The following is a 19,848-nucleotide window of genomic DNA, read 5'->3' as shown; positions in this document are numbered from 1 at the left end:
TACATCAGCAATCCAATGAATTGACTTCATGAGCACTAGTCTAGAGGTCTTGGCTCTCCCAGTATGTAGAAAGCCTCAGTATAGGAGAGAGTCTAGCATCCCCTCCTTCAGAGCCACTGTTCACACTGCTGATTTCTGCACTCCACTCCCAGCTACCTCTCAGATCAACAGCCCTGTTTTCCTTAGCATGGCAACTTCCTAGCATCTTTCCTACGTTCAGGAGCCCTTCCCACTGCAGCAACTCTTTGAGTCTATCTCACTTCCTAGGCTCGGGGTCCCTGCTGTCAAGAGCTGCTGGATCACCAAACTGTGAGAAATTTTATGGCTGATCAGAGAGCCCTCAAAACAGGAGAAGGGGTGAGGTGAAGCCATCCTGTCAGCAAAGACTGATCAAACAACCCCATGTGAGCTATGAATGAGGCTGTCTCAGCTGGTGCTCTTTGGAGAAACATTGGGATGCAAAATCCCCATCAGATTCTGAAACCGTGAGCATCCAGCAGAGTAGCATCTGTTCTCAGAACAGCAGCAAGGTCTTCTTGGCTAGACCCCTGTGTACCAGAAATGACTTGTTGGATGCTTTCACCTACATAGGCCAAGAACTATTTTCACTAGTGAGTGTGCCAGACTCTAACTCGCATCCCTAGCTAGGTAGAAATCTATTTGTGTTGTTCAGAATGGGGCTTGGAAACCCCAAATTCCCCATCATCTAGAAATTAAGGGGGTTGAACTAGATTATCTCTAGGATCCCTTCTAGACTGAGCATTCTATGCTTGATGTCTAAAGTCTTTCCCAGTTCTGTTCTGTTTTCTATATTCTAAGGTTTTTTCCAGGACTTCCATTCTAAGTTATTCTAGCTCAAATATTCTTTGCTCTAAGCTCCCGTCTCCAATGTGCTGCCTCCTAAGTCCTCCAAACTCTGTTTTAAAGTTTTTTCCAGCTCCAGTGTTCTGTGTTCTAAGTTCCCACTTAGCTCTGACATTCTCTGTTCCATATTTCAAGGTTCCTCCAAGCTCTGACACTCTATGTTATATATTCCAAGATCCCTGGCACCTCGTCTATTCTACGTGTTGAGTTTCCTCCCTCGTTCTAAAAATGAGAATCCAAGTAACTAACAATACCATGATTCTTGGGTCAAGGATTTCCTAAGAGCACAAATTACTGAAAGAACTGATACTTGGGGATGGGGACATGGTGTTGCCATGGGATGATGCATTTCTAGGTACCAATTCTGCTTTCAGAAACAATATAAGCAGAACAAACCAGATCAGAGTCCCAATAGACCACCTTCCCCATTACTGTAGATGGCCACTGCTATCAAATGCCTCACTCAGTGATTAAGGTGACTGAGGGACCAGATCAACCAGATGATAATCCATTTATTTCATACCTACAGACCTGACCATGATCCAAGTAAAGCCTCATAACCTTATCACAACCCCTTAAAGTTATAGGAAATCAATGCCATATACTCTACAGTTAACAATTCACTTTTGTGATATCTTCTTCCCTCAATGTCTTTGGCTCATCGTTTTTGAACTCCTGAACCTCTATTAGCCCTACCGCCCATGTTTTCTCTTCCTACTCCTATGCTACCAAACTCTGCTGAAGAAAGTCACATAGTCAAATAGCCAGTGTCCACTATAGATTTGTTATCTAATTTCAAGTGAGTCCTCACTGTTGCACGGCAAGGGAGCAATAACTAGCGATTTTGGTATCCAGGGACTCATAGAAGCAAAGCAAAGTACTTCCCCGAATAAGCAACACAAAAGATTCCCTCAAATCAACCTTTTAAAGACTAATTCAGTTGCAGAAAGTGGATAGAGATCTCAGGGAGATATCTCACTCTTTGGAACACAAGATCAAGGTGAGAAAGTTCACCAGGAAATGAGGACAGAAAGACACCAGAAATGACCCCCATGAATTGAGTCTCTGGGACGTATCAAAACCCAACATCAGAGAAATCCTGGCTTTTTTAGTCTTCCCCACTCTCCATCTCCAATCAGTTGCCAGGTTCCATATTTCTACCTTTACATCTTTGCTCACATCTGCCACCTTCTGACTTCTCACATGGCAATCACCCAAGTTTAGGCCTTTTTCATTTCCCATTTGGGTGGAAGTGAGTCCATTTGGACTATGGCACCAGCCTCAAATCTACTCCTTCCTCCTCACATCTAACAAATAGTTTCCTAAACGACAGGTCTAAGTATATCATTTCCTTTCTTAAAAAGCTTCAGTATAAAACACAACTCCTCCCCATCCCACCCCATTTAGCATTTAAAGACCTTCACAATATCATTCTAACTTCCATTCCTAGACTTATTTCATGCTATTTCCTTCCCCCTTCCATTCCAGTCATTTGCCACCTCTATGTCTTTACAAGCCTGTTCTCCAAGCCTAGAATGCACTCCCTCCTTTCCCCTGTCTCTTGGAATCCCAGAGGACTATTGCTGTCTCTGACTCTAGTTTCTCCCCTTAAATCTCCAGACTTGTTCAAGTCAAGAGCCATCTCCTACATTAGGCCTTTAATATAATCTCCATTAGTGGTCTCCTCCACCCATCAAAATTCCTTCGCCTTTATTTGTATACGCTTTATCTTGACGATGTATATGTTGGATGTCTTCCATGGACATGGAATGGAAGCTCTTTGAAGGCAGGGACTATCAATTTTGTCTCTGTATTCCCAGTGCCTAGTACAATGCCCGGCACATAGTAGGCACATAGAATGTTTAGAGAATTAAATTAAAGAAAACATTCATCCTGTGAGTTAGATTTGAGATCTAGAGTTTCATAACTCTTTAGTATTAGAAGGGACCTCAGAGGTCATCCATTATAACCCAAACCTAAACGCTACTGACTATGACATCCCTAATCACTGTTCATTGAACTTCCACTTAAAAATATCCATTCCTGGGGAACTTCTTCCCTGCTGAGGTAGTCCATTCCATTTGGGGATAGTTCTCATTCTTTGGGAGATTTCTCCTTACATCAAATTGCTTTTATCTTCCACTCATCGTTCTTCATTCTGCCCTCTGGAGACAAGTATATTATGGCTGTTGTTGTCTGACCTTTATCAGCTTTTGTTCCCAAAGAGCACCATAACATCAAGGAACTGATGCCATGACTTGCAAGTGAATTGGATTTAAGTGAGGGAGGGCTATGCAAAGTCTTACTTTCTCCTCCAGAACCATCTGGGGCCAGTGGCAAGATATAGGACTACTAGACAAGGTCCCGAATGAAATATGATAGAGTCGATAGGCTTAGAATCAAAAGGACCTGGATTCAAATCCTGCCTTCGATACAGACCATGGCACTCTGAGCAAATCACTTAAACCTTTCTTCTTCTTCTGTAAAACAGAGGGGTTTTACTCAACAACCTCGTAGGGCCTCTTTAGCTCTGATGCTGTGACCCTAAACCTCTTTCCTCTTCTCCATGACAGCTGCCACATTGCCAGCAGGGGGCCAACTCTTAGGCTTATCCTCTTTCTGCTCAGAGATGGACAGACTAAAATCCACAAAGGAGGTGCCCAAGGCCACTCAGTGAGTCATTGGTAAGGTCAAAGTAGACCCCAGGCCACTGGACCCACACTCCTTTTTAAGATGCACCACTGCGCCAGAGCTTCCTCTCATTTCATCGTTGCCCAAGGAGCTTTCACTGGCGATGACGGGAGATGATGCATTCTGCTTTGAGAGTTGTCAAATCAAAAGTAGGCAGAGAAAATGACCTTTTCACTTTTTTCCTGTGGTAATTCCAGTATCCTCACATCTTCATTCTGCTCCTGATTGTACTCTTCACTTGAAATAGCTAATAAACCTTAAAGACCAATCGTGTTTGGTTTCAGGGCAGACCCACTACATGGATATTTGCAGAACTGAATTGAGCTAAGCCCAGAACTGCCCACAGATGGGAAGGCTCCCCTAAGAAGCTCCTGGAGCATCTGATTATGTCGTTTCCATCTGAAATATAAACATGTTTTATGGCCTAAAGGGATTGTCAAACAGTGTTTGGAAACACACTGGAAAATTTAAGGCAGCTTTCAAAATCGGCCAACGTGACAATCCCAAGCAGCACGGTTCGGGTTTTGTTTTTCGGTTTTTCCACTCTATGTTCAGGGAGCAAATGAGGTCTCTGCCCCACCCCCTTCAGGAAGTTGTGGATAAATAGTCGATAATTTCCTGGTTTCCTACCACCCACGTTCCTTGCACTTGCTTGCAGTCCCATTGGAAACTGCTGGCACCTTTTGGCACTTGCCTTCCTCTCACTGGCCTGGGAGGAGCAAATTGCAGGCCAAGAGCAGATATTCAGTTAGGTCCCACCGCTAGGCAGTGAGGGGCAGCATGGTGGAGTAAACAGAGTCAGGAAAGCTGGGTGCAATTGCCACCTCGCACATTTACCAGCTTTGTCACCCCGAGTAAGCCCCTTAATGTCTTGAGCCAGTTGCCTCAACTGGAAATTGGCGGCCATGATAATTGCGGTGCTTGCTTCATGGGGCTATTGTTAAGGCTCAAAAGAGAATCATATATAGAAAGCCCCTCGAAAACTTGAAGGAGCTAGAGAAATGGCACCTATTTTATGTCCTGTTCTCACTACTAGAGTATAAGCTCCTTGAGAACAGGGATATGTCATCCTTCATCTTGACAGCCTCAGTGGCTGTTTGCCCATCACATGTATTCACTGAACTTACTTCTGGTTGTCAGGAAGTAGGGCAAGCTAATTGAATTATTTTCCCAGTAGCAGTAGTGTGGATCCAACCATCTACTCCCCCCCAAAAAAACAAATCCCCTTCCCTCCCCCAGTAGAAATACATCCAATGGGGAACACCATTGCCCAGAGGAGAATGGGGGTATACGAAGAGATCAGGTGATCCCAAGTGATGGATGGCTTTGAACACACCTTTCCTTGATAGGCCACAGGGAGTCCCTGACAATTACCAAGCAGAAGCATGAGATGGCAGGACCAAATCTCTGCAAAGATCTTTCAAGGGGAAAACTCCTCCGCTGTCCTTAGGACTTCCTCATCTGGCCCTCAGCACCCTCCCCTAGTCTCCTTTCCCAGAGCCTATCTTCAATATTCCTTCTGACAGCCTTCTGATAGCATCAGGATCAAGATACCATGCCATTGTTGGCAGGGCAGACAGGCAAAGTAAGGCCCAGCCCTGCACAGCTGAACCACCAAGGCCTCTGGGCCCTCTGTCCTGTCTCCCGCTATCAGTGACCGGGAGCCAGACTTCTTCCCTCTTGTCCCCTTGGGAAGTATACCCCCCTCCCTCTTCCTCAGGACCCAAGGCGCAATCCTAGGAAAATGATAGGAGCCAGGTCATCTCTTCAGCTCTTCCAAACCGGGAATTAAGAATTCAGCTTCCTTTATCTGACATTTATCCATTATCTGCTCCCTGCTTCTCCATCCTGCTTCTCCAATTTTATCTCCCACTTCCATCCTCTAGACTTCTATCCTTTCCCATGTCCTTACCTTGATTTGAACTGTTTCCCATGTCTGGAATGCCATCCGTTCCCTTCTTCAGCTATTCCTACCCTCCCTTCAAATACTGCCTTCGCCCCTGAGCCTCATATCTCCCTGCTGCCTCCACATTGGCACAGTAATCCCCTTTCTAACATTTTTGACAAATAGCTTAAGGACGGGAATATTATTATTACCTCCCCAGACCTCGAATTCCACTTTAGGACCATTGTCCCTGAAACTTCCCGACAGCAAGCCAAAATACATCAGTGTAAATATACATCAAGCCAAAATATACCAAACCTAGTCAGGTTCTACCCATTGCTCTGCCTTCTCCCTCACTGGGTGAGAAGAATGAGTATTTTCTCCCTTCCATCAAATAAATGGAAGATATCTCTTATGTCTCCCCTAAGCCTTCTCCTGTCCAGGTGAAACATCCCCATTTCCTTCAGTGGGTCTTAATCTGAGTAGTTCAGACCATGAAGAATCTATACCTCCCCACCTACTTACGTGTTCATTGCAGCCACAGGCTGAGTTCAGAGGTAGTGTAGTACAGTGGGGAGGGCATAGAACTTGGAAGCAGATGGTTCTATGTGTTATCTTAGGGAGCTTCCTTTACCATTCTCCCCCTCGGCTTCCTCATCTGCAAAATGAAGGGAGTTGACTTAATGACTTCCAAGGTCCCCTCCAGTTCTAAATCAATGAGCCTATGAGATCTGATCAGTCCTGGTCCATTGATCACAAGGAAGGCCGGGAGGAAGAATGTGGCAGGCTTAATTGGCCCGACCAAAGGGAAGCTCTCAAAGCTCGTATCTGGCTCCTGTTGAGGGGGGATGGGTCAGTTTGCTGGCCTTCCAGTCCCTTCAAAACTGGGAGGGGAATGATTGATGGCCCTTGACTAATACCTGGAAACTCACAGGGGCTTCTACCATATATGGAAGTGATTGCATTTATCTCATGTCTCATAATTACAATGGATTTTCCATCTTAGATAATAATGTCCCATTTCTAGGTCACTTTAAAGTTTGCAAAACTCTTTCTTTACAACTTCCCTGAGGAAATAAGTGCATGGCCTTGGGCAGGCCACTTTCCCCCTCTGAGCCTCTGTTTCTCCTTAGAAAAATGAGCACGGTCATACTCATGCTGCCTACCTCGCAGCCTGGTGAACAAAGTTCTTTGGAAAGCTTAAAGTCACTAGAGAAAAATGGAGCTCATCATTATTAATAAAGATGAGAACAGTCAATTATCTGATGGCATCTAGAAAATGATGGAATATTACCCAGAGCCACTTGGGCAAGAGCCCTGCCAGCTCAGGCAACTAAGCCAGGCCGCCTACATCCAACAGGTGCGCGAAGGGATTCTCAGCAAACACTTTGGAATCCCCATCCCAGGTGCTCTTGGTTTCTTCAATTGTCGAGCTCGCTGGGAGTGGATCAGAAAGCTTGCTGTTCTCTCGCACTGAACAAATCTATTCCAGATGGTCTAAATCTCTTTTCATCTGATGACGCAAAGCCAAGAGCCTCATGCTCAACAAAGCTGACCTATCTCTTGGTGTCTGTTGTCTTAACTTGCTGTGGAGAGGGTCGACTTGTACAGTTCAGCTGCCAGGAGACAGAGGTTGAGAGAACCTCAGTTTCTTCATCTGTCCAATGGGTTAAGAGGTAAAGAGGAGAGGAGGTGGATTATGGATCAGCAAGCACAGATTTGGCATCCACTAGTGCCAGCCTCTGCACTCACCCTTTAGACCTTTGTAACGTGAGCATGTGGCGCCAAATCATTTGCCATTCTCCATGCGGCCCACTGTGGGGTCGCTGTGCAAGCTCTTCACCAGGCTCCGCCATTGTCCTTTTGTCTCAATTAACCCTGGACGGATCCAGGATCTTCATAGGATCCGATTCCTTAACAAACATATAATCCATAGATTTAGAGCTGGAAAGAACCTGAAAGTCCATGTAAGCTCACCTCCTGATTCTCTAAAAGAGGGAAACTGAGGCCCTGAGAGATGCAGTGACTTGTCAAATGGCCTGCATGAGATCTTAGATTTAAATCTAGTCCAATCCCTTCACTTTACACATGGAGAAACAAAAGCCCAAGAACTTCCCTAAAGTCATATAAGTAGAAATGAGAAAAGCTGGGATCTGAACCCAGCCCCTCTAATTCCCAATCTAGCATTCTTCCCACTGTACCTAGTTGCCTTTATTTCTAGTTCATCGAATTAAACAGTGCTTCTCTTCATAGGATTCTTAAGATTAAGCTTCCCTGTAAGCAGGTAGGAAAGCCAAATGGCATATGCAGCTTTTTGTCTTCTTTTTTAGTCCAAGTGTGATAACTGCCTCCACCAAGACAGAATAGCAACTAGTCCATAATTTATCATCCTAAGAGTTACCAGGTAAACTTGCCCAGGTGAATGGCTAATATCTATCAGAGGCAGATTTGAACTTGAACCCTGGTCCTCCTCCAGCTTGGGAAGAAAAGTCTCTCCTAGTTGGGTCCAGTCGTCCCTAGGAGGATCATTGGGACCTAGTTGGTTTGATTTCAGGGTCACGAAGGAGTACCCAAAGCTCTTCTGCCAGTTTTTTCATTATGATGATGCTGATGCTATTGATTATTATTATTATTATTATTATTATTATTATTATTATTATTATTAAAGCCTCATAGCTGCCATGGTCCCATGAGCTCTGACATAGTCACACATAAGAGAATGGGGAAGGTCTCAGAAGGTTTTGCTGACCTTGTGACAAAGTCATTATCTCCCAACTCTTAGTATATTCTGCTACCCAAGACCTCCAGGGACTCACAGCACATCCTTATCTGCAAGATTTTCCCCAGCATCGCCCAAGACATAAGTGACACAGACCCAGAGGTCAAAACCTCACAGATGGACGGTCTCCCTGGGGTCATGCTGCTGTAACGCCCTCAGGTGTCCCCTGGCTCCTGTGCTTTCTCTCTCCTTCCAAAACATCCTCAGACTGCAGTGGGAGAATCAGGGTTATGGCCCCCTGGATGCCTGAGCTCTCCTTGCTTTGACTTGTGGCCCACCCCAGGCACCTTCTGGGAGGGAGGCTGGTGTCCTGAGCATTCCTGGTGGCAGCTTCGCCTTCCTTCCCTGAGCTCCACTTCCCAGCCTACCCCACTGTGTTAACATAGCTACCTAAATCCCAGATTCCAGATAACTGGGCAGAGTTTCCAGTTCCTGTTGATCTTTGATTTGGTCCCTTCTTCCTCACTCAGAAAGTTGCTTCCTCACCCCATGTCCCACCCACTATAGAAATGTTCCATCTAGAAAAACTGTCATTGAGAACATTCTGTGTAAAGTTGGGAAAGTACTCATGGTGGATTTTGAAGCCTTGGTTTCAAATCCTGTCTTTCACACTGTGTGTTGCTATGTAACTTTTAGCCAAATTGCTTTACTTCCTCGGCTTCAGTTTTCTCATCTGTAAAATGGGGAAAGGGTTACATCCCTTCCAGCTCTAGATCTATGATCCTATGTGTGGTCAAGACCTCTCTCAGACTTCCATGGCGGCCTCGAGCTGGAGTGTGGGACACAATTTTGATTTGTACTTATGGATCCCCCAGAGATACTTGTGGCTGTTACAGGCAACCTGGGGGCTGTGTGATTAGAACATAGCAGGTGGAAAGAAAGTCAGCTCGTAGGATGTCTGAGAGGGAAAAAGGGCCAATTCCCAATTTCTCAGAGCAGGAAACTGAGGCCCAGGAGAAGTGCCTTACTCAAAGTCACATAGCCAGTGTTGATACTTGAAGTTGCCTTTACTCATTGCTCAGAGTCTATTCTTTCCTGTACCACTCACCGCCTCTAGAAGCATAATCCCTGTTGGAATGATCAAAAGCCAAAGGAAGCAAATGATCCCCAGATCTGCTTTCCTGCAATTCTTCATTAGAAACTTCCATATGTCAATATCCTGTTTATCGCTCTGCTGAGCTCTCCCAGAGACTCTCTGGCTCATTGGGTTCCCTTTGGTTTTTCAAATGGTTTGTGGTTTGGTTGTTATTGTTTAAATGCATCCCAGGAATGCATTGGGTTAGAAAGAACCCTCCCCACAGCCAGGGGATCGATGGCGCCCTCTTTACCCTCCCCTCCTGGACTGCTTTGGGGCTTTGTAAGAACATCCACTTGTATCTGAGGTTCCCAGTTGTTTGATCCAGACTCTCTGCCCAGCTATTCACCACCCTCCGTGGCCTGGTCTCAACTTACCCAGGAGCAGAGGATGTGGGGTTACAGCCTTCCTTTGACATTTACCACTTGTATAACTTTAAGCAAGAGTTCTCACTTTCCTGGGATTCACATTTCTATACTACAAAATGATGGGGTCATACTTTATGGCCTTTAGAATAAATAGTCTTCCAAACTTCTTCCAGGATCATGGGACTTTTTGCAGCCTTATGCCCTGTTCTGCCCCACCACAAGCTTTAACCTTCCAGGGATTCTCCCCACTCTTTACTCATATCCATTCCATCCTGGAACTAGGGCTCTGCCCACCCCCCTGCCAAAATCCTCCCCATTTTTCATGGCCACTGTTGAACGTAATTTCAGCCATGAACCATTTTGAGACTTTGTACAGCTCCTTTTATCTCTATGTTTTTATGCTCATTTTCTATGCTAATTATTGGTACATGTGATTTATTCCCCCAATAGACAGTCAACTCCTGGAGGGAAAGGGCTATATCTTATAAAAATGCTGAGAGCTGACATTTCTCTGCATTTTGCCTCATAACAGCCCACAAAGTACCTAGGAGAAAGGGTGGGGGGCTTTTAAGTCTAAAACTTCAATTTCCTCGGGGGACCAAACTCTCAGTACAGGTGGACAACCTATATGCTATCCTCAACCCCTGGCCTTAGACAGCTGCCTGAGGCATTGGGAGGAAAAGGACTATTGTCATTTTATAGATCAATCAAATAGTCAAGGAATATCAATTAAGCACTTAACATATGGCAGACTGTGCTGGGAACTAAGGACACCAAGACCAAAATGAAGCAATCCCTTCTCATCAATCAAGCAACAAATATTTATTAAGCACCTCCTCTGTGTCGGGAACCATAATATTCAAAGGAGACAATATGTATACATATTCATATATGCACACCGTGTGTTGCTATGTAACTTTTAGCCAAATTGCTTTACTTCCTTGGCTTCAGTTTTCTCATCTGTAAAATGGGGAAAGGGTTACATCCCTTCCAGCTCTAGATCTATGATTTGTATACAGATTAAATGTAGACAGAATAAATCCAGGGTAATCCAGGAGGGGGAATTTGAGCAATTAGGAGGATTCTGGGAGTTAGGGAAATTTGTGTAGATGGTGGCCCTTCAGGAGGGGGAATTTGAGCAATTAGGAGGATTCTGGGAGTTAGGGAAATTTGTGTAGATGGTGGCCCTTCAGGAGAGGGAACCTGAGCAATTAGGAGGATTCTGGGAGTTAGGGAAATTTGTGTAGATGGTGGCCCTTCAGGAGAGGGAACCTGAGCAATTAGGAGGATTCTGGGAGTTAGGGAAATTTGTGTAGATGGTGGCCCTTCAGGAGGGGGAATTTGAGCAATTAGGAGGATCCTGGGAATTGGGGAAATTTGTGTAGATGGTGGCCCTTGAAGAAAGAGATAAAATTGTGTAGCAAAAGGGAGCGGAGAGGACATTCCAAGTATGGGGGAAGTGTCTTCCTCAGGTCATACAGGGCAACAGAATCTGAAGTTCTTAGAACTCTCCTGACTTCAGGTCCAGTGCCCTCCCTATTGCCCATCACCCTATCCATCAACCATTGTGACATCTTCCACAGACCTAGCACGGAGCCCCACATAGAATAAGACCTTAATAAATGTCTATTTCAGGGTAATTTAATTCAATTGCCCTTTGCCTAATGGATAATCAGATAAGAGGGATGGTTTTGTGGGCCTTCTATGGAAACAAACCCCAAGTCACACAGAGACCACAGATAGCAATGGTAGCCAGTCCCAAACATCTTTGGGGTTCACCAGCCTCAAGAAAGAGGCCTGACATTACGATTCCCCTCTCCCAAAGTCTAACTCTTGAGTTCAGTCCCCAAACAAGCTGGCTGTGCTCCAAGTTGCCAGAGCCCAAAAACAGTTCTTCCATCCATAGTCAGAACTGAGAAGGACTTTAGAGGTCACTGAGTCTCACCACCTCATTTCACAATGGAAAAAACAGAGGCTTTGAGAAGGAAAGGGACACAATCCAGTTCTGTAGTTTCATTGCCTTTCTTCTGTATTAATTAATCACTCAACAAGCATTTATTAAACTTATTCTGTGCTTAGCTCTGACTGTACAAAGAAAGGCAAAAACACAATCTCTGCCCTCAAGGAGTTTATATTCTAATGAGAGAGATGACATAAATATAAACATAAAATAGAAATACAAGAAATAATTTAGTACACTTGATGACTGAAATATAAAATATAAAATGATGATTTTGATAAAAATACTATTTTCCTGGGCTACAGTGGCAAATGAATTTATTAGACAATGTCCACCCTTTTTGTGGTGAACTAGGCTGTTCCTGGGACAGCAGATCCAGTTGATCTAGGATCAAGGCTCATACTTGAAGCCTTTCCAGTGTATCCTGTTAGCCTTTAAGTATCCAGGGACAGGACCCTAATATTCCAAAAAGGCACCCAAGAAACATCTTCGGAAAGAGAAGTGGATCGGTTATTTAGTAAGAGCATTGATAGATTATAACAAGTCGAGTCATTTCCCTCTTGATGGATACCTCTTTCATTTCAAATCTCATTCTATTCTCTGAGTCCATCTGGAACTTTCACTGATCACTGCATGAATCAGAGATCTCAAGTCTTTCAAAGTTGCTTCTTCTCAATGTTGTTAGTATTTACTTACTCTCCTAGTTCTGCTCACTTTACTCTGTGACAGATCATATGAGTCCTTCCATTCCCTTTATGCACAATAGCATTCCATCATATTGATATACCATAATGATTCCCCATTGGATGCCGTTCCCCAGTTGACGGGCACCCCTTTAGTTTCCAGTTCTTGGCCACCATAAAAATTGCTGCTGTAGACATTTTGGTCCATATGGGTCCTTCTCTTCCTTCTTTGATCTATTTGAGGGTACAGGTCTAATAGAGGTATCACTGAGTCAAAAAGTATGTTCAAGTCTAGTAATTTGGGGGGCATGGTTCCAAATTGCTTTCCAGAATGGTTTTAGTAATTCCCAGTTCTAGGCACTGACAGTGCCTATTATTAGCCCCCCTTACATGGTACATTTCCCCTTTTGTCATCTTTGCCAGGATAATGTATTCCCCTAGAGGAGTAAAATAAATTTCAAAGAGTAAAGAACCAAAAAGATTAGTTATTAGCACAGATTAACATAGAAGTGCTAATGCTTCTCTAGTTTTACTCTCCCTCTTATTATAGAAAACAGGAAACTGAGGCACAGGGTTTTATGACTAGGATCATAAAACATCAGCTTACTATTAACATAGATTAGCATATGGTATCAAAACTGGAAGGACCCTCAGATCATCTAGTTCAATCCCCTTATTCTACAAAGGAGAAAGATGACTAGAATCCAGGCCTCTAGACTCATCACCTTGGGATCTTTCTACTGGTACATTGATGCTCATAGAATATTGGAGTGGAAATAAACTTTGAACATAGAGTGAACTGGATAGGACTTTAGAACATAAAATATCAGGGCTAAAAGGGACTTTAGAATATAAATAACAGACTTACAGAGCTAAAATGGACCGCAGAGCACAGAATAGACAAGGTGAGAGCTAAGAGAGACTCTACAACATAGAACACAGCCTGGCAAAGCTGCCGGGTCCCTAAGAACATACAACACAGAATGTCATGGGGTCCTTAGCAGTCTAGTTCAATCCCTTTTACCAGTTTAATGATGTCCAAGTCTTATTAGTGTACTGATACATGATAACTTCATGCCAGAAATAACAATATTGATGTGACTTAATTCTTGACAGAATGACAGAAAACCATTCCCGCCCCACTTTAGACCAATTCTTTTCTCTTTTTCATTTCATCCTGTATAGACAAAAGAATAGAGTTGCAAGTAATTACTGGGTCTTGACAAATCAGATAGAAATTAATTCGAAATCAATAAGGAATTCCAAGTCCATGTAAGTCAGAAGAGACAGTCGCTAAAGAGGCGACTTAATATCAATCAATGAATCAAGTATGATTCTAGACTATTTGTTTTAGTTTATAGCACGTGTTTTATGTCTCTATCTGTACAGGTGCCACAATCTGACCGTATATGTAGAGCCATAGAATAACAGGGTTACCAATGGTTATTATCAGTTCTAGAAGAGGAATTTACACAGCATGAAAGAAAGACTCCGGGAAGATTCAGAGAAGATTTAAATAGAACTTGCTCATGATGAGGCCGTGTCTGGAACCTCAGCAATACAGGCTAAGAAAAAGTGTATAATTTAAGCAAAATGGGGATGGGGTATGCAGGACTGCCTACATTGACTAGATAATGAGATCATTTCATAGCTTAGGAATAATAACTTAAAAATGGAACCAAGTCTTTAATAAGTAACTTTGAATATCGGTAAAATAAAACTTATAATTCCCTTTATAACCAAAGTATATAATCTCAGTGTTTGGGTTGTCATATGTTATAGACCCTTTATCATAAAATATATTGTTTTAAATTTTATTTAAAGTGAATTTCTCTTCAGAACTCCCTATATATACATAACAAAAATGTAGAAAAATTAGCAAATCGTAAACTAGATGAAGTTTTAGCATTCTTCATTTGTAGATTATAGAAATGGTACATTCACCTAATGTGTGTCTATCTTTCAAATTATTAGTTGCAGTGTACACTGCAATAAAATATATTCCTGGGGAACATTCATTCACCAACACAATATTACAAGCTAATGCTCTCTAATTCCCAAACTTGTCGATTTAAAAACAAGATGGAAGCACTTTTGCCTAGAGTAGTCAAAAATAAGATGACGGTCATACTTAGTAGCCAAAGTTTTTCAACAGGCCTACAAATGGATTCAATGGCCTGTCTGTCTCTGAAGACGATGATTTCCTGCCAAAGTTTCCTAAAATTCAGTGAATGGTTGCCATGTCTACGGATGCCTAAATAAGAGGTGTTTTTAATGAAATAATTACCATTTTTCCCCTCCTCTAGGATTCTCAATCCTCCAGGCAATTATGGAGGCTGCTGTGCAAAACAATTGGCAAGTGACAGCAAGGTCTGTGGGAAGCATCAAGGATGTGCAGGAGTTCCGGAGGATCATTGAGGAAATGGACAGGCGTCAGGAGAAGCGATACTTGATCGACTGTGAAGTCGAGAGGATCAACACCATTCTGGAACAGGTACAATTGTGGCTCATTCAATGTGCAGCCGTCCCCCCAGACCATCTCCCTGAAACATTTCCTCTATGTGCCAAGAATTGGTATACCCAATAGATTCAATGACTTGATGGGCTCATGAATTGTGATTTTGAACCCTTCCCATCTCATTCTACTCCCACCAGTACTCTGCCCTGCCCCTCAATGTGAATTAATTAATTAATGTCACTTCCACCACAGACATACCCATGGTTCATGGACAGCTGACCTTTCCAAAGTGATCAGGGCACTTCTCTTCCAGACATAATTTTGCTATGGAGGGTGCCCTCATACTCAGATTAATTAAAAAGCTGAGAAAAAGAAATAATAATTTAATCCAATTAGGGATTAAATTATCTTTTCTTTTTCTCCACTTTTTAAGCAGGGTGAAGAGAAGGGAAGTGAGATGAGGTAAAGCGAATTTATTTCCAGAGCTTGGTCCAAGGAATATGGGATTCATTGATCTCTCAAACTAGCTTCTGGGGGGCATAAATGGTGGATCTTTCATCTATTCCACATTCTGTGTTCTCACCAAAGTGAACTACCAACTGTGGAAATTTCATCTTTAGTTTCCATGTCATTGCACAGTCTTCTCCTAATGTCTGGAATGATCCCCCTTCTCATCTTAACCACAAGGTTAAGCTCCGGTACCACCTTCTACAAAAGTCTTTATGGATTTCCCCCCCTCACCACCCGTCTTTCATAGTGTTCTCCTCTCCCTGAAATCACTTTGTATTTATTTTGTACTGACTTTACATTTCATTCTCTCTGGGTATAGACAAATAATTTCCCTTCTCCTTAAAGTCAGAGCTTTGTCTTTTTGGTTTGCCATACAATAGGAAATTAATGAATGTTTCTAGAATTGAACTGAGTCAAGAAGTCAAATTCTAAATAGGGATCTGGGATAACAACCTCATGTTGGGGATTTGTTCTTCCTTTGGAGTTTCCAAAACAATTTCCAAAATAAGAGGGCGGCATAAAATAAGAAAGGAAAATAGCCAGATTTCCCTATTACTTTAAGGATCATTACAGTACCTCATGACAAGTATTATGATTGCTACCTATCCAATGAGGGGGTTGACTAAATGGCTTCTGAGGTCCTGGCCAGCCCTCTACAATTCTATGATTTTACAGAAGGGGAAACTGAGGGAAAATGACTTGTCTAAAGTCACATAGCCAGACTTGCCTGTAGCAGGAGTTGAACCCAGGCTTCCTGACTCTTGCCTGGCTCTCGGGCAGTATTCAGGGATTCAAAGTGTGAGTTAATTGGCGGTAAATGGTGAAGTCAAAGCTGCCCTTCAAAAGGCCCCAGCTTCAGAGTGCACATTCATTCCGCAACCTGAGTGAGCATTCCAGGGAATCTGTGCCCGGAGAGCAGGCCAATAAGCCTCCCTTCACACACCAAACAGACGATTACAGTTCAGAATGAAAAGTCCAATTGAAGTGTGGTAAAGCTAGAGCTGCTTGCTCAGTCAGCTCTGAATACACTGTCTGTCCATCCTGCCAGGAACACAACTGGAAGGGACACATTCCCACCCCAGTTCCGTTCCACAGAGCCAGCCGTTCCAATGGGCTCCAGGCCCTGGAGCCTGCTTGAGTGTGAGCAGTCCCTGAAACGGCAGCTGGGTGGCCATTGCCAGAAGACCTGGACAATGGGGGATGAGGATGGGACCCTGGGATGACGGATCTCCCCACCTCTGAATGAAGCCGCCCCAGTCAGGCTAGCAGGTGGCCGTGATTGTGCCAACTGGCCCATCTATGGAGGCGCCGACGTTATCTGCACTCCCAAACTGAAGATCGGAAGCTCTGAGGCTAAAAGAACATTGAGTCTGCAGTCAGAGGACCTATGTTTAAATATCACCTCTGACATTTGCTACCTGTGGAGACTCTGGCCACGGTTTCCTCCTCTATGGAATGAGAAGGTTAGACTAGCTGGCCTCTGAGGTTCCTTCATCTAAGATCTTCTGTGTGATTTGGGCTAAGTCCTTTCCCTTTGGGGGGCCTTGGTTTCCTACTCTGTAAAATGAGGGGGTTAGACTAGAAAGCATCCCTCCCAACTCTGATCCTACAATCCAATTGGTCCTAGAGGATGGAGTCAGAAAACTCCCAGTTTGAATGTAGCCTCAGACGCTTATCTGTATGATGAAGGACAAGTTTTTAAGCTACTCTCAGCCTCAGTTTCCTCCTCTGCAAAATGAGGACACTAATAGCACTTTACCCCATTAAAGCACTGTTTTAATAACAACTGTCATTTTATTATCCTGTGTCATAAAGATCTCCTTCCCCCTCCAGACCTGGAAACTTGCAGCAACGCCACTTTAAGCAATGACTTGCTTGCAGTCACTCAGCCAGTTAATGGCAGAGACGGGCTTCAGGCCCAATTCTCCAGCCTTCTAGGCCAATACTCCTGCTCCACCTCATTGCTACATCTTTTTTTATTTCTCTAAATCCACTCAGACTATAAATTCCCTAAGGGCTGGGCCCTGGTCTTAGCTAAACCTTGTAATTCTCCCAGTGCCTAACACCAGCCTCTGCCCTTGATCCATGTGGATTCAACTCAATTCAATTAGGTCTAGAAAGGGAAGAATCAGGTCAGCGATGTTAGTGCCTGGACTCCATGCCCTGGAACAGGCACATACCCAAATAAAGCCAAAGTCTTTTAGTGGGTGACCTATTTCATAGCCAGGCACCCCCGGGCACAACCATCCCCCTTGTCACACCCTGCCTTTTTCCTTTTAAGTAACCACTTCAAAGGAGCTCAAGTCACTCAACTGGGTTTCAGAAGTCTTTCCAGTTTTATAAGGCCTCGTGTTGGATGTTTCCAAATTGCCAGGAGAATGTAATTTTTAAAATAAAAGGAAAGAAATGAACATTGGAAGAGAGTTGGTCTCTACTCTTAACTCTGCTGCTAACTAGATGCAATAACCTTGTAAAAGTCGAATCCTCGCTGTGCCTCAGTTTCCCTCCTTAAAAATGGGATCCATACCTCCCCTGCCTACTCCCTAAGGATGTCATGAAGATCAAATGTGAGAAGATGTTTATGATCTTGGCTTCTGTTTCTTTCTCCATGAAATGAACAGATTGGAAGAAATAGCTTCCATCTCAGAATCTCTGATCCTATGATCTTATATAAAGAACATTTTTTTTTTAAATCTCCAAAGGCTAGAGCCAAAATGTAAGGTGTTGGGATTATCCCATAGTTTCAGGGGAGCAGTATTATTGACATGTTATTTGTTCAATCCTTTACACTCCCCCATCTCCACCCCTCCCCATATGCAAACACTTCCTTCTGTTTTCCACATGATTTTTCAGGGAGCACTAGTCATAGAAACATTACGTTATAAAGGTTGGGAAGCAGAGTCAGTTTTATTCATCCACTCTTCTAAAAGGCCTCTTGGGTACAGCAAAATTCAATCACCTCCTGACTTTTATTTTGTGGCTTGTTTTTGCACATAAGGGGTTCATTTCCTAGTATTTGACAGCAGTCATTGTGGTTTGGGTATACTGTCACCAGGTGGCTAATAGGCTGCTACATAGAGCCATGTGATCTGTTAAAGTGCATATTTTCCCTGAGATTCAAGAAGGTGGTCCTATGCTCAAGCCCACCCCAATTTACCAAAATTCTACATTTTATTTATACCAAAAAATAGATCTCTACTAAAATTAACTACACTTTTGACGCTTTGAACAACTACTTATCCTTTCAGTCACCAGAGTTTGCAAACTTAAGATTCATCCTTGCCTTGTTCTTCTTCCTCATCCCTAGTTCATATCCAATCAGCGTCCAAATCATATCAATTCTTTTTAATAATAGCTTTTTATTTTTCTAAATGCATGCAAAGATAGTTTTCAACATTCACCCTTGCAAAACCTTTTTCTCCTTCCCTCTTCCTCTCTCCTAGACAGCAAGCAATCTAATACAGGTTAAAAACGTGCAGTTCTTCTATAGATATTTCCACAATTATCATACTGCACAAGAAAAATCAGATCAAAAAGGGAAAAAATGAGAAAAAAGTAAACAACAACAACAGAAAAGGTGAAAATACTATTGTTGTGATCCACATTCAGTCCCCATAGCTCTCTTTTGATGCAGATGGCTCTCTCCATCACAAGTATATTGGAACTGGCCTGAATCACTTCATTATTGAAAAGAGTCAAGTCCATCAGAATAATTATCATATGATCTTGTTGTTGCTGTGTACAATGTTCTCTTGGTTCTGCTCATTTCACTTATCATCAGTTCCTGTAAGTCTCTCCAGGCCTTTCTGAAATCATTCTGCTGATTGTTTCTTATAGAACTATAACATTCGTATGCTATAACTTATTCAGTTATTTTCCAACGGATGGGCATCCAGTCAGTTTTTAGTTCCTTTCCACTACAAAAAGGGCTGCCACAAACATTTTTGCACATATGGGTCCTTTTCTCTCTTTTATGACCTCTTTGGGATACAGGCCCAGTAGAGACATCACAGGATTAAAAGGTGTGTATAGTTTGATAGTCTTTTGGGCATAGGTCCTAATTGTTCTCCAGAATGGTTGAATCAGTTCATAACTTCACCAACAATGCATTAGTGTCCCAGTTTTCCCACATCCCCGCCAAAATTTATCATTATCTTTTCCTGTCATCTTAACCAATCTGAAAGGTGTGTAGTGGTGCCTCAGAGGTATCTTAATTTGCATTTCTCTAATCAATAGTGATTTAGAACATTTTTAAATATGACTAGAAATGGCTTTAATTTCTTCATCTGAAAATTGTTCGTATCCTTTAACCGTTTGTCAATTGGAGAATGGTTTATATTCTTTTAAATTTGAGTCAATTTATGATGGGAGCCATCTATATCCAGAGAGAGGATTGTGGAAATTGAGTATGGATCACAACAAAGCATTTTGACTCTTTTTGTTATTTGCTTGTATTTTATTTTCTTTCTCATTTTTTCTTGCTTTTTGATCTGATTTTTCTTGTGTAGTAAGATAATTGTATGAATATATGCATATATTGGATTTAACATATATTTTTACGATGTTTAACATATA

At 42.8% G+C, this 19,848-nt stretch overlaps 1 protein-coding gene across 5 annotated transcripts in view; it reads left to right on the top strand.

Moving 5' to 3' along the window:
• GRIA3 (glutamate ionotropic receptor AMPA type subunit 3) overlaps positions 1–19,848 on the top strand; it is a 274,320-nt gene that overhangs the window by 121,486 nt on the left and 132,986 nt on the right. For all 5 annotated transcript variants that reach the window (XM_074277576.1, XM_074277577.1, XM_074277575.1 and 2 more), the window contains exon 4: positions 14,612–14,799. In XM_074277576.1, coding sequence (XP_074133677.1) covers positions 14,612–14,799 — 188 coding nt within the window. The remainder of the gene's footprint in view (positions 1–14,611; positions 14,800–19,848) is intronic.

Source organism: Sminthopsis crassicaudata, chromosome X (genome assembly GCF_048593235.1).
Source record: "Sminthopsis crassicaudata isolate SCR6 chromosome X, ASM4859323v1, whole genome shotgun sequence".
Taxonomy (NCBI): domain Eukaryota; kingdom Metazoa; phylum Chordata; class Mammalia; order Dasyuromorphia; family Dasyuridae; genus Sminthopsis; species Sminthopsis crassicaudata.
Note: the sequence above shows the minus strand (reverse complement) of the source record. Positions and strands in the feature narration are given on the sequence as shown.